At 43.2% G+C, this 26,542-nt stretch overlaps 1 protein-coding gene across 10 annotated transcripts in view; it reads left to right on the forward strand.

Annotated features, from left to right (window-relative positions):
* MEGF11 (multiple EGF like domains 11) overlaps positions 1 to 26,542 on the forward strand; it is a 276,771-nt gene that overhangs the window by 81,805 nt on the left and 168,424 nt on the right. For all 10 annotated transcript variants that reach the window (XR_012582071.1, XM_074549142.1, XM_074549141.1 and 7 more), the window contains 2 exons: positions 407 to 507; positions 21,581 to 21,673. Coding sequence is in view for 9 of the 10 variants with exons in the window: in XM_074549142.1 (XP_074405243.1) it covers positions 407 to 507; positions 21,581 to 21,673 (194 nt within the window). In the remaining variant the exon portion in view is untranslated. The remainder of the gene's footprint in view (positions 1 to 406; positions 508 to 21,580; positions 21,674 to 26,542) is intronic.

Raw genomic sequence — 26,542 nt, forward strand, 5'->3', positions numbered from 1 at the left:
CCGCTGTGGTAAGGTTTTGTGTAGCAGCTGACACAGTGGTCTCTGCAGAAGACTCTGTTCCTTCCACTGATGAGATCTGACCTTGCTGATGTGCAAAAATAAATCATTTATTCTTGAAGAAACTCCTTGCCCTTGCAGCAGGACTGGGAAAATGTTTTAAGACAGCAGCTGCCCCAGGAAGAGCTCCAGTGGCTGTCACAAGCACGGAGCTCATAACACGAGTCATATTTCAAGCTTCAGAACAAGTATCGATCCCTCCCTTATTGTGGCGTTTATTATCAAAAAGCTTTCATGCATTTAAAAATAATTATCGAATGCTAGCCTTACTATAATTCCACACAAATATCATTGCAGCAGGAGGCATTGATTTTCAATAGTGTCCCGTGGTTTGTGTCTCGTGCTGCAGGATCAGCTACAAGACCGCGTACCGCAGGGGGCTGCGCACCATGTACCGCCGGCGCTCGCAGTGCTGCCCCGGCTACTACGAGAGCGGGGACTACTGCATCCGTACGTACCTGTCCGGTTTTCGGCTGTTTGAAGGGCCTGGAAAGGCCCGGGGTGGCCTTGGGGCAGCCCGCGTTTCACAGGACGAGAAGAGGCTTCAGTTCTTCTTTCAGTCTTTATGTTTATTAATTGTTTATCTAAAAGATTTTCTCTCGGCCCAACAGAGCTCTGCTCAGCAGCCAGCCATGAGCACACTGTCTGCCCTCCGGGCGGTCACCTATCTTTATACCCATGGTTACGTGTACAATATTTATCATTTTTCCCCAATCCTTTTTATTTTTATTGTCCGGTGCACTTTTAGTAATGACCAATCCCAAAGTGCCACCATGACCACAGAAGATGGAGGAGAAGAAGAAGAAGAAGAAGGACAGGACACGCCCCAATTCCTCCATCTTACTTCTCTAAACCCCCCTGTACAGAAATCCTAAACCCTGTGTTTCACCCTCTAATTAACTGATCCCTTCACCATTCACCCCGGTGAAACCCTCCTGTCCTCATACAGGTGTCGTCTCCTGTGTGGGATCAAAGTCCAGCCACCAGACACTTCTGGAACATTCCAGGACTCCCGAGCCCCCCAAGGGTGCTCTCGGTGGCTCGGCACCTCAGTCCTGAGGGGCTGAGATCCCACACGTACCCAGGGCCCTGCACCTTCTCTGGGGCTCTGCAGCAGCTGGGGACAAATTCAGCATTTCTTGCATTAGGGTTGATTTTCAGGGCTTTCAGCTGGCGCTGGTCGCAGGCAGAATTGCGGGGATGGAATATTTCGGGGTGGTTTGGATATGTGCATCTCAAGTACAGAGGGAAAATTTGGCTGAAGTCATTGGGGAGGGAGTTAATGGAGTCCCTTAGTGCCTTCTTGAATCACAGCTTACTTTGGGGAGTAATTAATGCAAGTATTCACCAATGTTGAGGAATTAGGGGAACTGAGAGCACTCAGGAATAAACGACCACATAATTTAAGCAGCAGTGTAAAGGTTTGCCTCTTACCTTTGAAAGCTCTTACTTCAAGAGTTAAATGAGTTAAAATCTCATTTTTTTCACAATGGTTCCCCTCAACAATTTAACTTTTTCAAGCTACTCAAATGTCAGAAGAACTTTCTCCCAACTCTACTATATAAATAAATACAGAGCTCTGGAGTGTTTTAGGTCAATATGAGGAGGGACAAAAATCAAAATGGATCTTTCAGCTTGCCTAAGAGCTTTGTTAATTAAAAATACCCTGTACATTAGTGTCACATGTTTTCAGTATTGCAGCTTTCTGAGTGTTCTGAATGTGCTCAGAGGGAGAGTGGAGATGGGACCTCTTGTCCAAGTCTTCTGTTGTGAGATTATGACACCAGAAAAACACAAAGAGATTCTGATCAGCATCAGAATCCAAATTTTATTAACAGGCTTATAGTGCCATGGAAAAAAAGTGAAAATGATACAATTGTCTCGCTAGTTTCAAATATTTTGGCACTGTGCTTTATAGCTATTTCTTTTTAGCTCTGTTGATGTTTTTATCTGAGTTCCTGTAACTCATATTGTAATGCATGAGCAGCTGAAAACCATGAATGGACCCTGATCTCATTTTCGGTGACCTTTATTCCAAATAGTTACATTCAAGGGGTTTGGGCTGTGAAAAATCACCAGCCCTTTGAGATAAGGCATTAGAATTATTTTACAGAAAGTGTAATAAGTTGATCTTTTGAAGTGCAAAATGCTGTTAGTCAAGTCCTGAAAAACATTTATTGCAACCTATTGTCTTTGCTGGAATCCTTCCTGTGGTAAGTGTGCACCTACCTATTGACATCCCGGGTGTCAATAGCATGTCAGCAGTTGTTCCACAGACTTTTATTACACTCTTGAATTTCATGACTCAGAATCCTGTCTGTCACAGAGCATATTTATTATCACTTTTCTCCCTGCAATCTATTGATTTTTTATTTTTAATTTTTTTTTAATTGCCATGCTGTCGCAACAGTAAATCTCTGCAGACTTTCTGATTCTTTGAGGATATTAACATTTATTTTGAGGTGGTTTTTTTGTTAGTGTTAATACTTAGTGTTTTGCTGCTGCCAGGCAAATTTTATCTTTCTGTGGTGGAGAAAGAACAGCATCCACTGAAATGTTGCTAATGCAGAGCAGGCAGCAGGTATCTGGTCAGAGCAAGAGCCCCGTGTTTGACACAGAGCAGATAATAGTTACACTCTCCCTGCTGTTTACATGTGCAGGAGTCAGGCTCTTGTGTTTCATTATCAGCCTGGTGTGTGCTCAGGGACATCTGCTCTCTGTCCTTCCCGGAGATCACAGCAGCACAGCAGCCAAGGGGGAAATGATGTCAGGGAAGAACTTCTCCATCATGATGGATTCCAGATGCTTGGACTCGTTATTTTGCTACTACAAGTAACCACACAGCAAAAAACACCCAAAACCAAACAGAAAACCTCCTTGAAATTCTCTGAGCCCTCAAGCAACAGTTTGGAGGCCCAATATTTTGTTAATGGGATCCTTTACGTGTCACCCCTTTGGTTTGTAGCACATCAAGCCCCGATCCCATTTCTTTTGTTTTGTTTTTCCACAATATGTTCCTGTGCCAACAAGCAAATTCTCTCATTCATCATCCTTTGCAGTCAGCGGTAAATTCCATTTTCATTCCTGGAGGCATTCTCTGCTTTTGCCTTTTTCCATCCCATTTCTTACTTCTCTTTACACTGGTATTTTTTTGCCGTTTCCTAACGAGGTTGTCCAGTGCTCCTGTCCCACGTTCCTCCAGACACATTCAGTGCTGCTCCTCTAAAGGCAGCTGCTCCAGGAGTGGTGAGGACACCAAATTCTGAGCTGTTCCTGAGCTGTCCCTGCAGAGAGGGCTCCCCCTGCTCAGCCAGCCCTTTAAAATCCATTCCATTAGCAATCATGGAAGCCACTACAACATGGGGAGGAGGGATACATCCTGCAGTGAGTCTGATGATCAAAAGAAAGTTTGATTAAAAAACAGTGTGTAGATTAAAGGCTAATTGGTTCTTCTTTCATTAATAGCAGTCTTTATTTCTTGCAAAAGTTAAATGGCTTTGTAATTAACAGTGACATGTTTAGACTAGAGAGGGCTGAGTTTAAATCTCTATTAATGACTGTTTCTTGGATTTTAAAACAGAAGTGAAGGCTTTCAGCTACTGTTTTGATCTTCTCCCTTTTCATTTACTAACTTTCAAAAGGATGTCAGATATATGGCTTTATCTTTGTCCTCCTGTTGGGGCTTACTAAATAGATTAAGTCTAATAAAATCTACCCTCAGTTCTAAATAATCACGTTGATCCAGAGCTTCTTGCTCTGCCACTTCTCTGGTGTCTTCTTTGCCTTTTTGGCATCTGTATGTGCTGCTACCCAAATAAAATGTGGAATTCAGGCACAAGGTCCAATAATTTAACTGATTGCCTGGTAAATTATACAACTGGCCAGCCCATTAACACTTAGGCTAAACAGTTTTAGGGTATGAAATTATCTTTGTGCCTCCGAAGGGCCTGAAATATTTTGGGGTTGCATTGGTATTCAAAAAATCCCCCCTGAAAAATGCTGCAAATGCACATCTGCATTTTTTTCCCCTCCACCGATATCTTAGAAATGTTGTTACCATTGTGGGAGCTTTGCAAAACGATTCCCCTTCTCTGAATGTTCTTACACTTGACAGAGCTTTTCCCTGAGCTGTCCCTGAAAACAAACAGCACAGGCTGGGCAGTAAATCAGAGCAGCTATGATTTACTGTACTTTGTATGCTAAGGTAAGCTTTTGGCAGAGCAAATGCATAAACTGCAGAAAATCTTTTTTTAAACAACCACAGAGTTCAACTGCCCTTCAAGGTTTTTGTAAGGATGTTTTAAAATTATATTGCCTAGATTAGTATCTGTGGTAGATAAAGCAGCTCTGAATACTTTGCTGCTCAAAAAAAAAAAGAGAAAAAGAATATTACATGGCTCTTTTGTGCTCTTTAGCCTGTGAGGAGATGGTAATTGAATAGTTCCCTTTAAGAATATGTCAGGTGGAAAGATGCCCTGTGTGCTAAATGGATGCATTTTTGTCTGAGAGACCAATGCTTTGTTCAGTCTGTCCATTTTAATCTTATTCTTGCACAACAGATTTGTACAGAGGAGACACTTCTTGTGGGGAACAAAGGGTCAGAGACCTGACATCAGAGGGAAGGCAGATGGGACTCTGAGCAGCAGCTACTGCCAGCTGACTTTTGGGCAGAAAAGCACCAACCATGAAACAAAATTTGGGAATTCACCTTTTCTTCACAGATGGAGTTGGGCTTTTAAGTGTTTTCTTCACTCTCCTACCTTACACTCTTTTTCTAATGTCTAAATCTATGCAATGTGACAGGATGTAATAATGACAGGATTAGTGATTTAACAATCTGATTTGCTGCCATTTTTCTGTCTTTCAAACCTGCCAAAATTCAGTAGAGTTATAGATGGACCATTTCATGGTGCTTTCCTTTCTTGGCCAAGATATTATTGATCTCAGATTGTTTCTCAACGTTCAGCTTTCCACATTACAATTGTCACAAGCATCAGCAGGGCTCCCTGACTTTGACAAATCCTTTTCTAAAGAAACTGTTGGTCTCACTGGTTGAATCTCAGTTTTTACCCACAGTGGCATTTCCCTCAGGCCAGAGGCTGGGGACGTTGTTGTATTAACATGTATTTATTTACCCAGCTTTTCAACTCACCTTTGTTTGATGCCTTTAATGAATTTCAAAACCAAATGAGGAATGTTCTTTTAATAGCTGACTTGGGGAAATTATGCAAATACGAGGCCTGATTGTTTTCAGGAGTTTAAATAATGTTTCATAAATTCTGTAATTGCAATAGCCATGCCAGCTTCCTAGTGGGATGTGTGCATTTATAGTGCAGCCACAGGAACATTCCCACCTCAGGACTGCATTCCCATTTACAGGGCTCAGTGTCTGGTGCAGTTTTTGTACTCTTTGACAAGGCTGCCTTATTGGAGCCATATGGTTGGATTGTTAAACATCTGTAGCATAGGAGTAACAATTCCAGAGCTTCCTGCCATCTGGATGAATTACAATCCCTGCAATTCCACACATATGTTCCAGCAGCACACCGACACCACAGTGCAGTGTGCTCATGATGAGAAGAAAAAGAATGGCTTGTGTGATCAGTGCAAAAGTTGTCCACTGCTAGAAAACGTTGAATCAGTGATTTAACCTTCCTGAATATTCATAATGTTTGTTCATATGTCAGATTTGTAGATTTTTTCATTTTATAAGGCAGTAGCTCATTAGCATTTTAGAAGAAATTATGCCCCCCCTTCTCACCTCAATTTTAAATTCCTTGTGGTGAGTATTCCTGTAAGTTGAAAATATATTGTTTGAAAGCTGCTGGACTTTTAAAATACATTTTTCTTATCTTTATAGACACACATTAAAGCCAGTGCTGGTGCTTTCTGTGAGAGCCTTACTGTTACATTATTCAAGTACAGAGTCCTGTACATCAATAATGCAATCTAAATTAGGGGAAATGCTATAGCAGGACATAGATACTCCCTATCAGGAGACATTCTTTTTCTCTGTCTGATTTGGGATGTGTGATAGCGAGAAAATGGTGTGGAAGGCCTTTCTGCATATAGTTATTAATTATAGAATTGAAATGACAGTGGGAGACACTTTGAAATTTTTCCTTTTACATGCATTGGAGATGACTGCATATATCTTCTGCCAGTGAAGAACATAGGGGAAATTATTTGAATCCTTTGTTCCCATCTAAAGGGGACATCTGAGACGAAACGTGCCTTTGCTTGTTCATTGAGAACCTCTTGGGACACAGGAGTGGGAGGGCAGAGGGACAGCAGCCCTAGAAGCAGGCCAGTTCAGCTGGGGACACAGATGAGGCCAGTGGGCGGCTGTTGAGCCTGAAGACACTGGAGAGACACCCTGGGGGGGAAGGTGCAAAGGTCAGTTCTCATCTCCCATCCATCATTTTGTGTTTGCTCCCAGCCTCTGGTGCTGAAGGATTTGCAAAGATGCTGGTGGGGAGCAGTAGTGAAATAAGGGAAGGACTTCTGGAAGCAGTGCAGGAGAAGGAGGAGAAACAAAATGCTCATATAAAGGAATGAAAATAGCATAAAGTTAAAAAGGGGGGAATGCTGTAGCTGTATAATGTCTCAAGGGGCTTAATAAATATCAGAGAAAAAATTATGCAGGCATTATGGTTGGAAAAAGATTTAGACTGTTGCTAGTGTAGCAGAAAAAGCTTTTCTGGCTGCTTTAGGCAGTCTCTGCTGGATCAGTATAAAAGCACACTGGGACTGCAGACACAGAGGGAAGCACTGGATGCAGAGCTCCTCATGGTGCTCATGCTAATGGCCTGGATGGCTGGGAGCTTCAGCAGGATCAGAAAAAAGCACAAAAACCATAGGTGTGATTCATTGTTGAGTTCAAAGAAAGAGCCACGCAAAGTTTAGTCCATTAATTTGCCCTCTTTTAGCAAAGTCAGGCTGGTCCCCAGCTGCTCTAAATCAGCACAATTCCTCCAGGATGTGTCTGGATGCCCTTTCAAATCCTGCTCCTGCTGGGATGCACCTCACAGTGGGTGATGGCAGTCTGCACTGATCCTGCATGGCCTCTGTGGCCCAACCCTCCCGTGCAGCCGGGGATGCTTGCACTGAACACAAACAGGGTCCTGTGCATCCCTAGGGTGAATGAGGGTGTGGGCACACAGAGCATTTGCTGTTTATGGAATTAGGAAGACACAGAATTCTGGAAGATTTTCCCCTCCAAAGCACTTTGCAGTTCATGAGTAGTCCAGGCATGTGCTGAGCCAGGTTAACTCATGGAAATCAATAGGGTCAGAAAGAAGACAAATGTGTGAAATGGAACAGGTTTAAAATTGAAATTGGAATCATAGAATGGTTTGGAAAGGACCTTGAAGGTCAACTAGATCCAGCCCACAAGTTGTTTTCTTGATCACTCCTTCACATCCTTCTCCCATAAACAGATTTCTCTTGTACTCTGGAGAAGAGAAAGCCCAGGAGAAAAGGAAGGGTAGGGAGAGGAAAAGAAGTTACCTAAATCGAGATGGCCTTTAGTAAGAGCTCCTGATGTACATATAAAATCTGAGATAGCATCTCTTTCTGCTTCCTTTCTGTATTCCTCTGGCTGTGACCTTCCCTGAGCAGTTCCCACACAAGCTCTGGATGTCTGGGAAGCCAGCAGCCACATGTGGGGCATTACCAGGCAGATTCCTTCTTGCCTTGAAAAGGAGCAACTGCAACCTCCTGCCAGCTGTCAGTGCCAGTGGCCCTTTTCTCCTTTCTAGGCATCTTATAGGCTGAAAATAGAAATAAAACTGATCCCTGGCACTGCAAGGATGGCTGAAGTGCTACAATAGAATGATAAGGCATGGTAGCATATGAGAACATGTGAATAACATATGATAGCACACAGTAACATGTGATAACATAGGATGACACATGACAACACAGCAGGGGTGTGGGTTAACCCAGTGCCTCCCCCCTCACTGATCCCTGCAGCCACTCCCATTCCCTTTGTCGGATGGGATGGGAGAAGAAGAAAGAAGAACCAAAGAAAGAAAACTTGTGGATTGAGATAAAACAAATGTGAGTGACCCTGAGGGGCAGAGAAGCCTTGGTGCTGTGCCAGCACAGTTCAGCAGTTGCTGAAATGTCAGCATGGTCAGCATTGGCTTGGTCACTAACCTAAACCACAGCATGATCCAAGCTGAGAGGAGTTAACCCCATCCCAGCCAGCCGTGCTGCAGGTAATAAAACACTCATCAATAAGATCCTCAGGAAATCTCCTTATGGTTTTTCTTTGTCTTTCCACCTCTTGGTTTCAGTAGTGGCAGGGGAGCACTTTGGAAGCTGGAGTGAGGCACTCTTTTCAAGTGGATTTGTCTCTGTTCAGAGATTGGGAAGGACGAGCTGGTGCTGGCAGTGGCTGGGCTGGCTGAGGCGTTGTGGGCCCTGCTCCTGCCTCCCTCTGCTCCCACAGCCTTTTATAGCAGCAGCCATGGATGCCATAAATACAGCAGCCTGGCCAAGCAGGAGGAGGCATTTGGCTACCTGGGTGCACTTACTTACAGCTCACTACTCCCCATCTCCTGCAGCACAGGAATGAGTGGTGGAAGCATTTGGCAGATGGAATTTGGCCCAGAGTATACAGTGCTTTCAGCATCTTCCTGTGCTTAATGTGCATTTCTTTTATGAGAACTTTTGGAATGCCTGTCTGTAATTATTCCATCCTTTTAGCAGTGCCTCTGAACAATACCAATGGCATTCACACAGGGATTACCACATGAGCCTGACATGAGAAATACCATTCCAGGCACATGGTGTGATCCTGTGCAGGGCCAGGAGCTGGAATTCAATGATCTTTGTGGTCCTTTCCAGCTCTGAGCTTCTATGATTCTATTAGTCTACTTGTGATCATTGATGTTGGTTTCTCAAATGCCAGGGAATTCCTGGGAATGGTTTTGCTGGATGGGAATTTAAGGAAGTTGTCATTCCCTTTGTTCCAAATTAACTCTGGGTTTTGTGGCACATATTCCACCTTTCATAGTAGGATAAAGATATATTATCCCATGGATTTTCTGCAACTACATCCATTTCTGATGGAGACTATAAAAAAAGTCAGTTACCCTGGAGCCTAATGCAAACTGACAGTGCTCTGTTATAGAAGAGCTCTCAAAATTTTGTAGAAAGCAATCATTTATGTTAAAATATAAAATACCTACAACTCTGAAGCATAAATCATTTACACCAAAATGTAAAAATATTAAGATGCCAAATTGTGCAAAAAATCACTCTGAGACTTTGGAAAAGAAGTAATTTCTTCCTATTGAACCTACAACTTTGCAGCAGGAGCCTGGATATCAAACAGGTTGAGTGTTCCAATTTCCATCACCTCGGGTGAGAATTGTGGCTGTGCACCATTTCTGAGTGGAGTTAACATGCCACAGCAATACATGATCTGCAGAGTGAGTTCATGGAATCCTGGAATGCTTTGGGTTGGAAGGGACCTTCAATTCCATCCCATCCCACCCTGCCATGGCAGGGACACCTCCCACTGTGCCAGGGGGCTCCAGCCCTGCCAGCCTGGCCTTGGGCACTGCCAGGGATCCAGGGCACCACAGCTGCTCTGGGCACCTGTGCCAGGGCCTTACACCCTCCCAGGGAACAATTCCTTCCCAATATCCCATCCAGCCCTGCCCTCTGGCAGTTGGAGTTGCTGACAGCGAAGGGAAATTCTTCATGGGACAAGGAAACAAAAGAGTGTGGGAGGGCACAATGGGTAATAGGAGTGAACTAAAGGTGCCCAGAGGGCACACTATGGAAATTTTATGTTGGCAATAGAGTCAGTTGGCAAATCAGCTTTCATTTCTGGTTCCCCAGTTGGTCTATGGAAAAGAAGATGTTGGTTGCAAAAGCATCTGTTAACACTCTTAGTGCAGGGGAGGGGATTAGTCAGATGTCACCAAGCTAATCAGGGACAGAGCTCTTCTCAGCAGCCATGGAGCCATCCCTGAGAACCTGATGTGCTTGGAACTGAGTCTACAGACGTTCCCTTTTCCTCTCTGTGTCAGCATTACAGCATTCCCCTCCACATTGTGTGGTGCTGAACTTACTTTCCATTTTCATAGAGGAGTTTTAAAGCTCCCAGGGGAGACTTTTTCATGCAACTTCAGTCCATTGCAGATTTGATCAAAAATGTTTTTGAATAGTTTATCTTAAGCTCAGTATTTCTAACATAGGTATTCACTTTTGGAAGCCTCACTTTCTCTGATGCTGTAAGTCAAGAGGAACTATTTAATCAATCTATCTAACCTCAAACATTTCTTTCTTTTTATCAAGATTTTTCCTTTCTGAATGCTATGATTTACTTTTATTACTGTGATGTCCAGAAATCCATGTGCAAAACTAGAAGATAACCTTGCTTATGATGCAAAGATGTAAATTGAGTCGAGTAAAGAAATCTTTTTTCTGATTAAAAATAAAATAATGTGTATGAAACACACTATAAGGAGACTGGTGAAGAAATGAAACCTTTTCAGGCACAGCAGTGCAGTGCACAGGAGCTCTGCTGAAGCAGCTCTGGTGCAGCTCTTGGATCTGATGTCACCACACCTGCACTCACAGGTGTCATGTTCTGACAAATGTCCAGCTTAAATAGAATTCCTTTTAAAAGCACTACTAAAAGCATCTCAAATTATCTTTTCATCAAATGCTGCTAATGCTGTGCCATATCTACCTTAATATAAACAGTAGCCCTCTTCAATAGTTTCTGATAATGTAGGGAAAAGCTTTTGTTTCCAGCTCCCATCTTCTATCTCCAGGCCACAGTGTGAATCCCAGGAACTGGAAAGTGCATTTTACTGTGTGTCATTAATAAAAAGTTTCTCAGGACATTCAACATCCAGAAATTGGGCTTGATCCCGAACTTCTGCAATCTGGAGTAGGTGACAGGAAGTTTAAACGAGTGGCTTGAGGTGAGGATCAGCCCCCATCATTACAAAAAAAGTTTCCTGTGTTGTCTTTTTTGCAGTTCTTTTCAGAAAGCTGCTGTGAAACACACTACTGTGATTGCTTTTGAAATGTGAGAAAAGTGAAAGGATTCTGCATTTAAATATTCCATCCCCAGGAACATTAGTGTAGCTTATACATGATCTTCAAACAGAGCACAGTCTGTCCTTGATTTCAGCAGGGTCACCTTCACTTGCATTTGGGCCTTGGTTTGAAATGAAATCTGAAATGTGTTGGCCCTCTGGGGCCCGTGCCTGGCCTCAAGGACAGGTTTGCCTTTAGAAATTTGTCCATATTCATCCTGTTTTGGTGAGAAACAAAGAAAGGATTGTTGTTGGCTTCACTTGAAAAATTTTGGAATAAGAATGAAGAAAGATTTTGTTTGAAACATCGATAGTTTATTCAATTTGCTGCAGGACTGAAAGTTTTCTAGGAACATCTGTGTAATTTGGTTTTATTAAGTCTTGCATTGCCTCGCAAAGACAGCCAGAAGTGCCATGCAGTCCAGATGTCTTCATCGATCTACTTTTGATCTTTTAGGAACAACATTTTTGATGCCTCAATCCTCACTCTCACACACACAGCACACACTCTGTACCTATGGAAATCAATCAGCAGTGGAGCTGTGTCATTTGCTGTCAGAAAATAGAATTTTCTTGGCATGAGACCCACAATTCAGGGCAAGTCAGCAATCAGAGAACTACGGACATGTAGCAAGGCTACCAGATTTAAAAATAAATATATCACAGGCTGATGGAATTTGTACACAAAGAAATTCACTCAATGCCCTGAGTGGGTAACCTATAGCAAAATATGCAAGTGCTGTGATTTTGAGGTGATTTCCAGATATACATGTTTCCAATTATAAACGTGTGAGGGCTTTTCTGATAATGGCTCATTTTCTTTGACATTTTCCCATGTGTTTCCTGTCTCACTGTTTAAATCAAGCAGCTCCTCAGCCAGTGCTGGAACCTGTAAATTCCTGCTCTCTTGGATTGCTGCAGTCACGGGAGGAAGGCAGGGGTGGCTGTGGCATGCAGCAAAGCAGTGGTGCTGCACTGGTGGGGTTTCCACGTGAGGATGGAAATATCCCCCAGCAGCTGTTCCACCCAGTCCTGCCTCACCTCTCACCTGTCCATCTGTCATTTGCTTCTCACCTTCCTCACCTGCAGGGCACTGCAACTTCCCCCAGTGTTTCAGTGATGGAAATGTTTGTGATTTACCACTTTTAGTGAATTTGCAGCTCTGTGCTTCACACCTGGCAGCTATTTTCCATTCCAGCACAACTCCCAGGAGAGCTCAGACTGCAGGCAAAGTTACCCAGGAGTGGAGAATGGGCATTCCTGCCTCTGTGCTGGGTCTGGTTTGGTGCCACCTGCCCTCACAGGTGGTTCCATGGGCCAGGTTTTGCTTTCTCTTCTTCTGGGTGGTTTGGCTGCTGCTCCAGAGGTTGGCAGGAAAGCTGCCAGAAGGACCAGGGATCTTATGTACAAGCTTCTCCTCTATTCCCAACCTGTCAAGAATTTCATTTCCTCAGGCAACAACAAAGAAATCCCCTGAAGTTAAGAATGGAATTATTGGGGAAAGCTTTTACTGGCTTTGGCACTTCTGTCCTCAAAAAACCTGGAGCTTTTACAGGCAAAGCCTCTTTGGACTGCATTTGGTTTTGCTGGACCAAGGTCTCCTAGGCTGTGTACAGAGAGAATGAAGGACCATGCCAAGAGTAAATGTTAATATGTCTGCATTGCTTAGAAAAAGATAGTGCTGCTCTTTCTGAAGGTGCCACACAGAGCACAATTTGCAGACAAATTAAGTTTGTGGGTTGGATGAATCAAGTTCCAGTGGAAAATTAACAAGTGAAAATGTATTTCCTACAAATTGCTGGGAAGAGTTGGTCAATTTACCAAAATGGAAGGAGCAGACAAAGGGCACAGGAGGGGAAAAGCTTTCCAGGGTCACAGATTCTGCTCTGCTGATTCAGGATCTCCCTTAACCTCATTAACAGTTTGAACTAGTGCTAATGATTGTTTTGAACCCTGTGTGAGGCAATGGGAAATCATTTACCAGAAAATGTTAAATGTTGAAATTGTCCCACAGAATAATATTGTATTAGAACATTGATCAGCAGAATTGATCTCAGTGTAACTCCTTCCTCTCAACATGGCAGAATACAATGATTATTTCTACTTGAAGCAATGACAGAAAATGCATAAAATTGGTTGCAGGCCTCAAAGGATCAACAATCATCAATATTTAGCTGCTCCCTGATGAGCTCTCTCTGGACTCCAATTCACTTTCTGTGAAGGCAATGAGAAAGACTGAGCCTTAAAACTGTCTTGGTTTGAAAGACCAGTGTCTGCCAAGCAAGGCAGGAACCTCCCTTGGAACAGAGAACATGACCCTTTCCCTTCAAATCATTATAACTTTGAAATTATGGGGTTTTCAGGCAAAGAGAGGGGCAGAGGAGTGAGTTTTTTATTAGTGTGTGTGCCAAGGCAAACAAACAACAGCGAGAGAGCCCAAACCCAGCCCAGCCGCTCCCAGCTGCTTCCCCATGGGTGCAGTTCCGGGCACAGCCACAGGCGGCGCTGCGGGCTCCCGGCCGGGCAGGGCAGTTCTGCGGGGCCAGCAGGGGGCGCTGTGGCGGTCCCGCCCAGCCAGCAGGGGGCGCTGTGGCTGTCCCGCCCAGCCAGCAGGGAGCGCTGTGGCGGTCCCGCCCAGCCAGCAGGGAGCGCTGTGGCGGTCCCGCCCGGCCAGCAGGGAGCGCTGTGGCGGTCCCGCCCGGCCAGCAGGGGGCGCTGTGGCGGTCCCGCCCGGCCAGCAGGGGGCGCTGTGGCGGTTCCGCCAGGCCAGCAGGGGGCGCTGTGGCGGTTCCGCCCAGCCAGCAGGGGGCGCTGTGGCGCGGGCTCGGCCGCGTTTCTCCCTCATGAGGCGACGGCGGGCGAGGTGCACGGTGAAATGGGCCGCAGCAGCAAAGCGCTGGGAGGGTAGGGGTGAGCAGACCCAGAGTAGCAAAATAAATGTATCAGAAACTCTGCAGCTGTAGCAGGAACTGCAGGGTGTCCGGCAGGGAGTGTAAAACCCAGAAAACCCGGAGCAGTGGAAGAGAAATGGCGGGGCTGGGCCGTAGCAGCCGAGCCGCTGAACACGGCCTGGAGAGGCTCCTCTGGAGGCAGAAAGGAGTTTCCCCTGAGGGACCCGAGATGGTGAGGGTCCTTTTTTTAGTGAGATAGGGTGTTAATAAGGTTCCAGTGCAACAGCTGCTCCCACAAGCAGAGCTTCGCTTGCTGTAGGAGCAGACAGCAGGAGACGGAGCCTCCCCCCTCACCGTGGTGGTGAATTCTGAATTCCCCCCACAATGGCCGCCGCCTGTCTCCCCACCGATCTGACAGAAGAGAAAACCCCACAGGTAAGACAACAGCAGCTGCACCCTTCCCCTACTTTGGCCATTTCTTTAATCTGTCTTAAATACTGGTCGTTATTGTCTCTTAGCAACAGATGGGACAAAATTCCATGAAAGAAAGGAACAAAAGGAAAAATCTTAACCCCCAACAAAGTGGTAAGGGATTTGGGAGTGCAACTCACGTTAGAGGGTCAGGATTTCACCAGAAGGAGGAATTTCTCTCTTTGCCCCAAGGTCAAGCCCAGGCTCTGGTGTGTCCTGATTCCCCTGGAGCCCTTGGGCTGAGCAGGAGTCCCTGTGTGGATGTGTCTGACCTTGGTCTGAGGTGTGAGTTAGTCAGGAGCTGTTTGCATCAGGCACTGTCTTTCTTGCAGGATTTGCCTCCTTCATACACTGGACCCCCTCCTGCCTTTGCTGCTCTTACCCAGCCCTGTAACCTGTCCACTTTGCAGGGCAGATGTTGAGTGCTCAGAGTCTCTTAGTGCCTTTCCACCATCCCTTTTTGTGCCTTCAGCTCCTGCACATTTTTATTAACACAGCCAAAGGTACAACAGAGTTCAGCTTCCTGACCCCAGTCGTGCTCTCTGACATTTGCTGCTAGGAGGAGGCTGCTCTGCAGCTCTCACTCAGCACTAAATGGTGAGTGCTATCTCCCATTCCCTCTCTCCACCAGAGCAGATGAAACCAATGGGGCATCAAAATGCCACAAAGACTCTGTTAAATGTGTGATTCCCCCGACCTCTCCTTTTGCGGGCTCTAAACTTCTCTGTCACTGTCACTGTTTTATGGTCAGTGATGCGATGCCATTCCTGTCTCAGGGATGTGCTGCTCCAGCTCAGCTGTTCCTCAGAACCAGCCAGGCTGCGATTCCAAACTGTGCCCACCAGTCTCAGGGCACACAGAACAAGTGGCAGTCCCTTCCCCACCCTGCCCTTCCCCTGGCACAGTTTACTTCCCTTTCACTCCCTAGATAAGGCCTAAAGCAACAGATTGCAGCATGGACTGAAGGAGGTTCTCATCAGTGCCAGCTCCTCCAGTGACAGTGAACTGTGAGCATTCCTACTGAAGGGCCCTTGGAGTCTGAAACATTGAAATCTGGATGGAATTATTCCAGGACCCCTAAACTAGTCCATGTCACAAGCCTGGGACACTCAGAAATGTGGAAGGCTCTGTGTTCACCTTGATAGTGACCAGAACCCCAGGCTGTTCTTTACCTGCTGATAGAAAGGGTAAAAAACTGCCACGGAGTTTATGCTTATTAACACATCTTCATGTCCCAGCAAATGGATACAGGGATTTACTGATCTGTTGTCAGCGATGACATTGACACATGTCAAATTCTGCTCTTGGGAAAAGACAAAATCCTCCAAATGGATCTCCACAGTTCTTTTACTTCACCACCCACAAGTCATGTCTGGCCTAATCCCTGAGCTTTGGCCGGGTGTCAGGACTGAGGATAACACAACCTGGAACAGATCAATACCTCACTGAGGCAATGGCCAGAGATCCCCATGGCCCTGACAACAAAAAGAGCATTGATTCTCTTCTGATTGCATTGATGCAGAGTGTCTCATTCCACACCTGCAAAAGAAGTGCTGGAATTGCACCTACAGGAAAAGGAGCTGATCTTGTGACCCGCTGATGTTATCTGCTCTGCATCAGTCTCATCTTTCCTTTGCTCACATTGATCTCTTTGGGTTTGTGTTTTTAGCTGGTACTTTCATGGGAAGATGAAAAAGAAGGGTTGCTATGCACTGAAACAATAAATTCCTCAAAGCCTGAGCAGGCTTTGAGATCTCTTCATCTTTGGAAGTTGTTAAACCTTGCATGAAAGTGCTTTCCAAGGTGATAAATTAATGGATGTATCCTAAGTGATGACCACAGAAATAGACATTAAGCAATGCAAAGAGCTATTATCCCACTTCATTGAAGCAATTATCCAGGAAACCATCAAATCAGCCTGATTCCTGATGGAAAGTCAGTGATTTAGGGAGGAAATCATCCATTCCACAAATAAGCAATAATCTAAGAATGAGGAAAACCTACCTGGATGCATTAGCTGTAGTCATCTTTCTTGTGCTATGCAAGCTCCCTTTCCTGAGCACAGCCAAAAGCTGACTGCAGGCTTATCTAATGAAGCTGATACTGTGGACTCAGCACAGGCTGGAGCCAGGCCAGTACATTAGGATGGAAGCACCAGAGAGGCCCTGAGTGAACAGATTCCTAATGGATAAGGAGCAAGAATCTTTTTCATCTTTTTTCATCTACTTTGACCTCTCTGCATTATCTGAAACCACTGGACATGGGATAACAGCTATTTCACCTAACAAAACCACTTTTTTCCCTAAAAGTGGCACAAGGGAATGGAGGAATGGGCTAAAATGGCCCAAATTATTTTAGGGACATGTATTAAATATTTAAGGAAAACATCACTTTTTCCATTAAATTTCTGCTTTGTTTAGTCTAACAACTATCAAGCATAGGGCAAATAATCTGAAGGTAAAATACCAGCAACTTAAAGAAATAAAAACAGGTTTACCCTTGGTTAACAGAAAATAAATGAAATTGGTCAGAGTTTAGGCAAGATCAGTGTATAGTGAAGAAAACCTGGCAGAGGTAAGACAGAGAAAAGAAGATATTTTGAGGCAGTGACCTTGTGCCATGTGTGCAGTCCAAATAAACCAGTTCATTCTGTACAGTTCCAGGCGAGTGCCTGAATATCTCATTGTGTCTCACAGCAGCATCCATATCTCCATTTAGCAATGTTTTCCATTATCATAATGTATCTCCAGTTATTTATGCTTTCTGTCACCTCCTGGCTGCTCTGTGGTCCTGGGCAGGAGTCCCACAGAGCCCAGGAACCTCCGGCGTGTACGGAATGCTCCGGCACGCGCTGCCGTGAGCCAGCACAGCCCAAGGAGTGATTCCTCATTTCTGATTTCTGCTCTGCTCTGGGCCCTTCACACTTTGTAATTACCCTGCTCTTTGTTTTGGAGGGATTCTGTTTGTCTGGCATGGCAAAGTGGGACAGTGGCAGATGGAAGTTGCTGGGTCGGTAGCTGTGAACTCCCACAGGTTCTAAGGACCACCACAAATGTTACCACACTCCAGTGCAAGCACAAATTAGGTTGTTTGTGACTCTGTCTTTTGTGAAATAAATGTACAAGTTATATTTTTGGACAAGGAAAATTTTTCCTTGTTAATCACTCCATACTTTTCCCTGGGATGAAACTCTTCCCTAAATGCACCTCAACCTCTGTGGAGCTGGGTGGGTGCCAGCAGTCAGGGGGTGGATGATGTGATGAGCAGGGTGTCACAGAGGGTGTAACAACAAAGTTAAACCCCACAACATCATGATTTGGGTCCATACAGAGGAATGCAGCATCAAGGAAGAGAGAGCAATTCTCCATCCCTGCTTTTGTCTGGGATGAACTCCCTGTGGTGCCCCTTAGGTGAAGGAACTCTGCAGTGGAAATATTCTGCAGTCTGCTCCTCTGAGCCCTTCTCCTCATTGCAATATTCTGGGCACTTCACACCTTTGTGGAGAGGAGACACAGACAAACCATTTATCATATCTGAATTCAAATTCTGGGCAACGATTAAAGAATAAGCACTAGTAGAATCCATTTCTCTAACATCCATTCCTCAGTGCAGCCATTTCAGGTGTGAAAAGAGTTTAATCTTTAGGTCTGTTTCCCTGAGGATTGACCTTATATGTTAAAAAAAGCCCAGTCTGTAATTATAAAGTAAGTGATAAGCATCAAATGGATTGTTACAGAACCCTTTTGTTGCCTTTATTGCATGATAAGGAGCAGTTGCTGTGTAACCTTGAATGTGGGCAAATAACTCATGCTAAACACATTGCGACAAAGATGGCATTTTGGCAGGGCTTTGATGTAGGTCATTTTATTACCAGGCTGAATCAAACTACAAACTGATGTCAAACTCATGCCAAGAATGCTAATAACACACTGATCAATGAGGTGCTGGATTGCTCAAGTGAAGTGGTCGAGGGAAAATGCAGACATAAAAAGTCTGGAATTCCAAAGGTTGAAGTGCTTGGGCTATTATACTGGGAGGAATTATATTCCTTGCATTAGGACAAGTTTTCTTTACTCCAGGGGCCTTTAGCTGAGTGTTGAACAGGACAGTGTCAGAAAGTATGTACTTATCTTTATTTTTCTTGACCTTTATGTGCAAGTAATTTTTATAGTTCCATTAACTAGTAGGATCATTTGCAAACCACTGTACAAAGTGTATTATGAAGAATGCCTTGGGGACCATTGTATCCTATTATGTTGAATGTTAATAGAATGAAAAATTAATTTAAACTCTAAAGGCTTGAGCAAGGCAAGACTTCCCTTTTATAGGAGAAATTCCAAATTTTATTTGCTATGGTAAAACTTTAGAGCTGTACCCTAATATGACCTTTATAAGCCTGATTTGAATCAGTCAGAGCAGGAGTCTGATTGTTTGCCAGTTTAAATAAAATTTTTTCTGTCAAAGCTTCTCTGTTTAAAAAAGGGGGTTTTCTGTGACCCCCACACTTGGAATTAGTCACTAGTGAGCTCTGAGCTCACAGTGCTTGTTTAGCAATTAATCAACCAGAGATGAGACAGCCCACGGTTCCAAGAAGCATCTTCACCTTACTTGAATCTTTAATTGCTCATTAAACATCGTCATCTTCGGCGATGTGGGACTTCAGAACACCTGAAAACAAGGATACAGTTCTTTATAATATATTTTTTATTATTTTTCATGTATCTGAGTGCTTTAGAATGAGTTCTCTCTTGAGTCTTGCTGCTAAGTCTCACGTTGCAGTCTTCCCATAGGACTGCAGCTAGATAAGTGATCAAGGAAACTTCATTGCTTAATTAGTTACTATTATTTCATATTTATGTTAACATAATTGAGGTGTGATAAATTTGTGTGGAAATCAGCTCAAATTTAAAGCAGTAATGTGGAGGAGTTCTGTTATTTGGAAGAGTAAAGAACCAGTCTCCCATGAACCTTCTCACTCACAGTATTTGCCTTGAGGTGAGAACATGGCCGAGTTAAAAGGGTGAAAAATGCTGCACCTTTTACATGTTAGAGTGATTTATTATTGCAAATGTCCATACAGGCAACAGCAAAATCTCAGTTTTGACTTCCACATCTCTTATGCAACTAGGATGTCACATCAATGAGAAATCAAAGCTGTGCAGGACACAATTCCCAAGGTATCCCTATCCCAGCATATCCTGTATCTTTTAGCTCACAGTAGTTTGAATAAAAACCTATAAATTTGTGACTGTTCTATGTGTGAACTTCTCCTTGTTCTGGATAACCAGCCATTTTCAAATGATTCTAGGAAGGTGTGTATATTTTTATTGAAATATCCTGTTTATCTAATATCCTGTCCTGAATTTCATCCCACAGCTGTAGAGCAGGATGCTTCACTGTCTCCAGAAGGCCTAACTCGAGTAAAATAAATGCACAAAAGATTAGGACAATTAGTGACTAGAGATTAGCTATGAATATTTCATGCCCACTGCAATACTGTCTAAACACAAGATATGGAATAAGAATAAATTGCATTTTTGACATGCAGCAAACGTAGAAAGGAAATTATTAATTTAGAAAGATCTTGCAGTCGTTTTAACGAGGCAGCCTTCTAATCACTGGTCACGTGGGATCTGCTGGATAAAGAGCAGGAAAGTTTGTCCCACAGGATTATTCTAAGTTCACCTGCTTTTTGATGTTGGATTTAAATATTTTGTGAACAGCTCAGTGGGTTTGGTCTGCAATGATCCCACCAGAGATGTTTCCATGAGCTTTGTTGGCAGCTGGGTGTGGGTCCAAGGTGTGACCCAGTCTGAGTCCAAGCAGTGCCAGGTGTAGCAGGAGACAAGGCAGAGGTGGAGAACTTTTGGTGCAGGAGGGATCTGGGAACTGAAAGGGTTCCAGCTTTCATTCCACCTGCAGATCAGGGAAACTTCCAGAAGCTTTGCTGGCTGATTTCAAAGGAATTGGGTGGTTCAGCTCCATTTTCACTACAGCACCCCAAAGCTACTTCCCAAATCAGCTTTGCTAGCCTTGGTGTGAACAGGAAGGAATTATCTTTGTCTTGGGATAAGTCTTTTGTAGTCCAGCTTCAGGCAGTTCTTGGTTGAATAAACTCAATACCCGTGTTTCCCACCTGATATAAAAACACAGGATATATGACCATTGATTATATATGAACTAAATAATGTTTTTTATATATATGTACATACAATTTAATACAGTGACCTCATTGCCACTGCTTCATGTTTTCAATAACCCATACATGTTGGTCTAGGTGGAAATGAAGTGTTCCATCTTAACTGTCCAGTTTGAGTCTCTGGCACAAGGAGTTTCTGGCAGTGTCCTCAGTGATAAAATGGAAACAAGGTAGAAAGCAACAAAGTTCAGTCTTTAAAGCAGTTATTCAGTGCTCTGCAGGCTATTTAGTATGTGATGGGCACACACTGGAAGCTGTCAGACACTGAAACAGCGCAGGAAAAGAGAATCCTAAAACCTGTGAGCTGTTCCTCAGCCAACCTGTTTGTCTTGGTTTGAACTTGAGGATATCGAACTTCCAATATTAAACCAGTGACACAGAGAACTGCAGTTATGGAACACTGGCTGACCTTGAAAAGACAAAAATGCACTTACAGCCACTGCATCATGGAGTCAAATTATTTATTTTCCTGGAGCTGTTTTTTAAATGAAATCTATTTTGGATCTTAATATACTTTCAAGACTGAGCTCCATTTTGTCTTATGAGCAGTTGCAATTTGAGTGCGATATAAGAAGCTGCTGTTCTGTAATATAATAATAATAAATGTCAGTTCGGTAAAAACTTTATTATGAAGCAAAACTGCTAACCAAAGGAATTTCTGGTGTGTGAGTTTTTCATTGCAGAGCTGAAGTGACAAATGAATTTATTGCTGTCAAGAGACCTATATTTTATTTTGGTCACTTAGCAATAATTAAATCTTGTGAGTAATTTTTTGTGTGTGTGTTTGCTCTGTTTAATATTTTTAAATAAAATATTGCTCTCTAAGGCATTGTTGAGGGTATGTTTAGCAACCAGTTAATATGTTTACAATGCTGTGTGTTGTTTCCTCTCAACAGCACTGTGCACAGAGGAGTGTGTGCATGGAAGATGTGTCTCTCCTGACACGTGTCACTGTGAACCAGGCTGGGGAGGGACTGATTGCTCAAGTGGTGAGTAAAGATACCAAAATATGATAAAAATATGTGTTGCTATTAAAAACCAGGTATTATAAAGCAGTGGCCTTAGAACTTGGATTATTTGAATGGAAAAATGAGTGTTGTCTGCTGGTTATTTTGTAAAAGTTCATAGTGGGCTGGAACAAAATGACCTTTAAGGTCCCTTCAACCCCAGTCATTCTGTGGTTCTATGAATATGTGAAAATACCCTTTCCCAGGATAATGACATTGGACTTTTTTAGTTGTGTTTTGCAAAGAAATGTGAAATGCAGTGGAGGATGCTGTTAATGCTTTTGGTCCTGTTATTAGGACACCAGTACGGATAATAGAGCTCTATAAAGAATTTTTTCTCTCTCACATCTTTAATAGAGCACATTCTTCATGAAATACTCTGTGGAGTGTTGGAGCTGCTTGGAAAGCACTCTCTCCAGATAGAATTCTTGTCCTGTTCAAGCCAGGGGGAGTTTTGCCATTGACTTTTCAGGCAGCCCAAATTCTCTCCTCTGACTTAGAATCCATTCCTTAAATCCATACTTCCAAAGTCAGGGAAATGGGAGTTGGGAGTTCTGCACCTTTGGATAGGAAATTAATCCACACTTGAGGCTTTCAATTCTTTCAGCTGGCAAGGCTGTGTTTGTTAAACTCTCTTAATTGGGCACGGTGAGTTGAAGTGGTTGGTTCATGCTGGAATGGAACAGGCACAAACATCTGAGTGTGACGTAACACAGGCCTGAGACATTATTGACAAAACAGGAATAAGCTTGATAAATGGAGTCAATTTGTGCATCAGGCGAGTAAATAAAGCTGCATGGGTAGAGATGCTGTGAAATGAAACTGAATGGGTGTTTTGTTTTGTGTTGGCTTCCTCCCTCTCTCCCAAATTGATTGGGATCTTAAGAAAAAGAAGGGAACAGAGGAGGGATCTATAGAGGGAGGAGTTAGAAGGGAATGGGAGGTAAATGTGCCTGAGGGTGAACACAACCAGAGGCTGAAGGCAGCAGATTCCTGGATGGGTTCCTGGGGTTTTGTCTGCAGCTCTGCTGAATATTCCAGCAGGAGAGGAGCAGGGAGGAAGGGCTTTAGTCCAGAGGGGATGTGGATGCTCCAGCCCTGGGAGGGTTCCAGGGCAGGTTGGACAGAGCCCTGAGTAACCATGGCAGGGGTTGGGATGAGGTGATCAGTGAGGTCCCTCCAACCCAAACCATTCTGGGGTTATATGATTCCAAGGATGGAAACAAAGCCTTGCTATGGGGTTTGAAGCAACATTACCTGGAATGCAGACAAGGGGAAAAGTGGACATCATGATATATTGAATATCTATCTTTAAAAATATTTAAAAAAACCCACAACATTAATTGTGAGATATTGTATGGATTCTCAGGAACTCATGTAATGTTATGTACCATTATGTAATAGTACTCATGTACTATTATTTATAGTACTAGACTTAGTTTATCCTACTACTGAGTATTTGTACAGTACATGAGCACTAACAGAAGTTAATAATAATAATAATAATAAAAAGACTATGACAGTAAGGGCATACAGATACAGATAACATGTATACACATGTGCACTCACAAAGTAAAAAGCACTTCATTCTGTGTAAAAATGGCCAGGAAAGGATAAGATGTCAAAGTACAGAATGGTCTTGTGGACTAAAACTACCCAGTGACTCTTATTAAATTGCTCTAATCTTGCAAGTGGAGATAAAAGAAAAAGAAGGTTTTTCCTATATTGAATATTTAGCTTTTTAAAGTAATTAGGAATATTAAAGCACTGACAATGATTGAGATAGAAACATTATTCATAACTTTTATTTCCGCACTGGGCAGGGATCCAGTATATTTCATTTATGAGGTTTCAGTGGTGGAAAGAGAAGTGTTAGCCAATTCCTAAATTAAATATGCCCTGTTAACTTTTATAAATGATAGCCCAGGATTAGCTTCAAAATTTAAGCTTTCATTTTATTAATATAATTAGTGTGTTTGCTGGCCTATAGTGCCCATTGTCTTTCATTCCCCTTGTTACATGCTGGGGAACACGTGTTCCTGTCCCAGGGTCTGATCCCACAGGCTCTGCCCAGTGAAATGCTCCTAGGAGGGAAAGTCAGATTTACTGCACCTGAGAGCTGCTCACCTTTGTGCTAGAAGTTTGGCTGACTGGATTATTCATTCTTAGGAGACTTTGTTTAAATTCAAAGGTTTAAAGGAACAGATTTCAGCTGAATACAGCACATTGTTACTCCCAGTATTTCCAAGAAAGGGGGAATCTGGAAGCTTTGCCTATCTGAGCTTAGCCACGTTTTTCTGATACTTGATCCATGTGTTAAATCATATTTTACTGTTATCCAGTTATAATGTGGAAAACAGTTTTCACTTCTACTGGAATAATGTGTCACCTGTAGCTATTTCTGCTCCTTCATGACTGTTGGTACCCAGTGAAGGGCACACAGAGCCAAAGGCTCTTGGGCACGTTCCTGCAGGGCGTGCTCAGGACAAAGCAAGGCTGGTGGTCAATGGTGCCACCCCAAACCCGTGGGGCTGGAGAACTTCCCAAGGCATCCCTCAGGATCAGGGATTTGATGCAGTCACTGGCATATTGCTTTTCATGTTGGCTGTTTGAAGTGCTTTCACTGGGAGAGCGATTGCCAGCCAAAACACTCCCTTTAAATTTAGCAAAGCTCCCGGGAGCTGGAATGGTTTCCTGAGTGATCTCTCCTGCAAGCACTGCTGAGAAGGGGAGCTCCCTGACACTGGGGGTCGTGTGTTGTCATTTACTCAGGGAAGATCTAAGGGTGCTCACTCTTCCTGAGATACAATTTCAACACCCTGCAGACACAGCCATTATAACTTTCTAAAAGTTATTTCTAACTTTCACTTGATTTGATGGGTGAAATTCAACCATTAGCAAAGCTCCAGCACAAGGTCCAGGTTCACTTCAGAACCAGGGAAGATCTGAATATTCCTCTTTCTTGGAGAGGGTCTGAATGCTGACACTGAGCCCCAGTTTCCCACAGAGAGGCAAAGTCCTGGTGTGAAATGCAGTTCCCCAGCGTTACCATTCTCCCTTGGCTAAAATATTCTCAATGAAATGTTTTGAATTGTTACAGCTACAGCCTGTAGTCATGCAAACAATTTAATCATCTTGCTCAGACTTGGTTTCATGCTTTCCTAGAACCCAGCCTGTAAGACAACAGTTACAAAACTTGCTTTTCAGTGACTGATCATGGTACATGTTAGAGTTCATCTGTTGTCAAGGTTAAAATAACTTCAGATGAATTGCTAAACAATTATAAAAAACCCCAGTGCCATATTCAGCTCTGCATGTCTCTGTACCTGTGTTTTACTGCATGCTGGTGTACATCTGTCCATGCCCACAGGCCTAGCCTTGATTTCATGCTATAAAGCTGCAATATATTAAGGCTTGATTACCATAACAATAAAAAGAGAAGTAATGAGGTATTAACTAAAGAAGCTCTTGAACAAAATGTTTTCAGCATTTTAATGATGCTAAAAATTAAAAGGAAAATCCTTTTTAAAGACCACTGCATACCTTTCCCTTCCCTTTTAACTTATTTTATTGAATCATGCCCGTTTTGTCCATGCAATCTGGACTGTTGGTTTTTTAAATACAAAGCAAGATTGCAAATGCTCTGTGTGAACTTACCTGCTCACCTTTCCAATTATTTCAAAGCAATTAGCTTCAAACAGTATGATATACTGGCTTGAAGTTCTGGGGGGATATAATTGCCTGTTGGTGGTTACCTGGCCTCTTCTGGGTCTTGCTCACAGCCATCTGTATTTACAGGCCTTTAGGCCACCATCCAGCAAAGAATTTAAGCTTATCCTTACACAAATAGGATACGTTTTTCATCTGCTTTAAGTATTTAGGTGGTTGTTCAATTAGTTTTGAAGGAACAGCTAAAAAACTTCAGTGAAATTAATACAAATCTTTAATTGAAATCATCAGGCCTGTGAGGAATAAGGTGATCTTTCTTTCAAGATGTTAATCAGGTAATTTTATTGAAGACCAATTTGACTCTCATGAGCATTATTTATTGTGAGGAAGGGCACAGAAATCTTTCTGGTTAAGAGGGCATTCTTGAAAATGGGGTAACAGGCAGGAAAAAAGAAAGTTCCAGGCAAGAATCCCAAATTAAAAGCAAAAATCTTCCAAAACTGTGTGTGCCAGTTTGAGAAATTTCCAAGCAAACAAACACAGAGGTTGTAGTGAAAAAATAAAGCGGTTTTCAAAGTGTTTGATTTGTTATTAGTTTTGAGAGAAAACACAGTACTTTCCCAAAGTGCAATTAAAGAGATGTTGGCATAATAAAGCCAAACCATTTTTCTTGCTGTGTCACCTGGGGCAGAGAGATTATAGTGCTGCTGTCTGGCATTGGCTGATCCATAAGGTATACATATGGATAACATAGTTTTCCTTGGAAAGGATGTTTTGAACAAGCTGTCATTAGGAACAAGAACCTATTTCATCTTTATCTCTTTGTCAAAAATAGCCAAGGTCATAACAACAGGCTGTTGTAACATCACAGCAAGATCACTTTTAAGGGTATAGCCCTGGAGCAGCTGGAGTGCCTCAGTCCTGAGGCTCGTGATGAATGGGAACAGCAGATTCTGTGCTAAATCTGAACGGGGTTGTTTGACAAGCCATGGAAAGCAACAGCAGAACTCTCAGGAGAAAAATGAAGTGTTTTAAAGTGAGGCTGTGGTGGTTTTCAGGCTTGATTTTGGCATTCATGCTCTCCAACTGCTTTAAACTATTTCTGGAGAGGAAATGAAGTTCAAAGGAAAGATCCCTGGTTCATGAATTCAGACTCAAACAAAATTCATGTGGGAGGCTGTT

The sequence above is a fragment of the Zonotrichia albicollis genome, chromosome 11 (assembly GCF_047830755.1).
Source record: "Zonotrichia albicollis isolate bZonAlb1 chromosome 11, bZonAlb1.hap1, whole genome shotgun sequence".
Classification (NCBI taxonomy): Eukaryota; Metazoa; Chordata; class Aves; order Passeriformes; family Passerellidae; genus Zonotrichia; species Zonotrichia albicollis.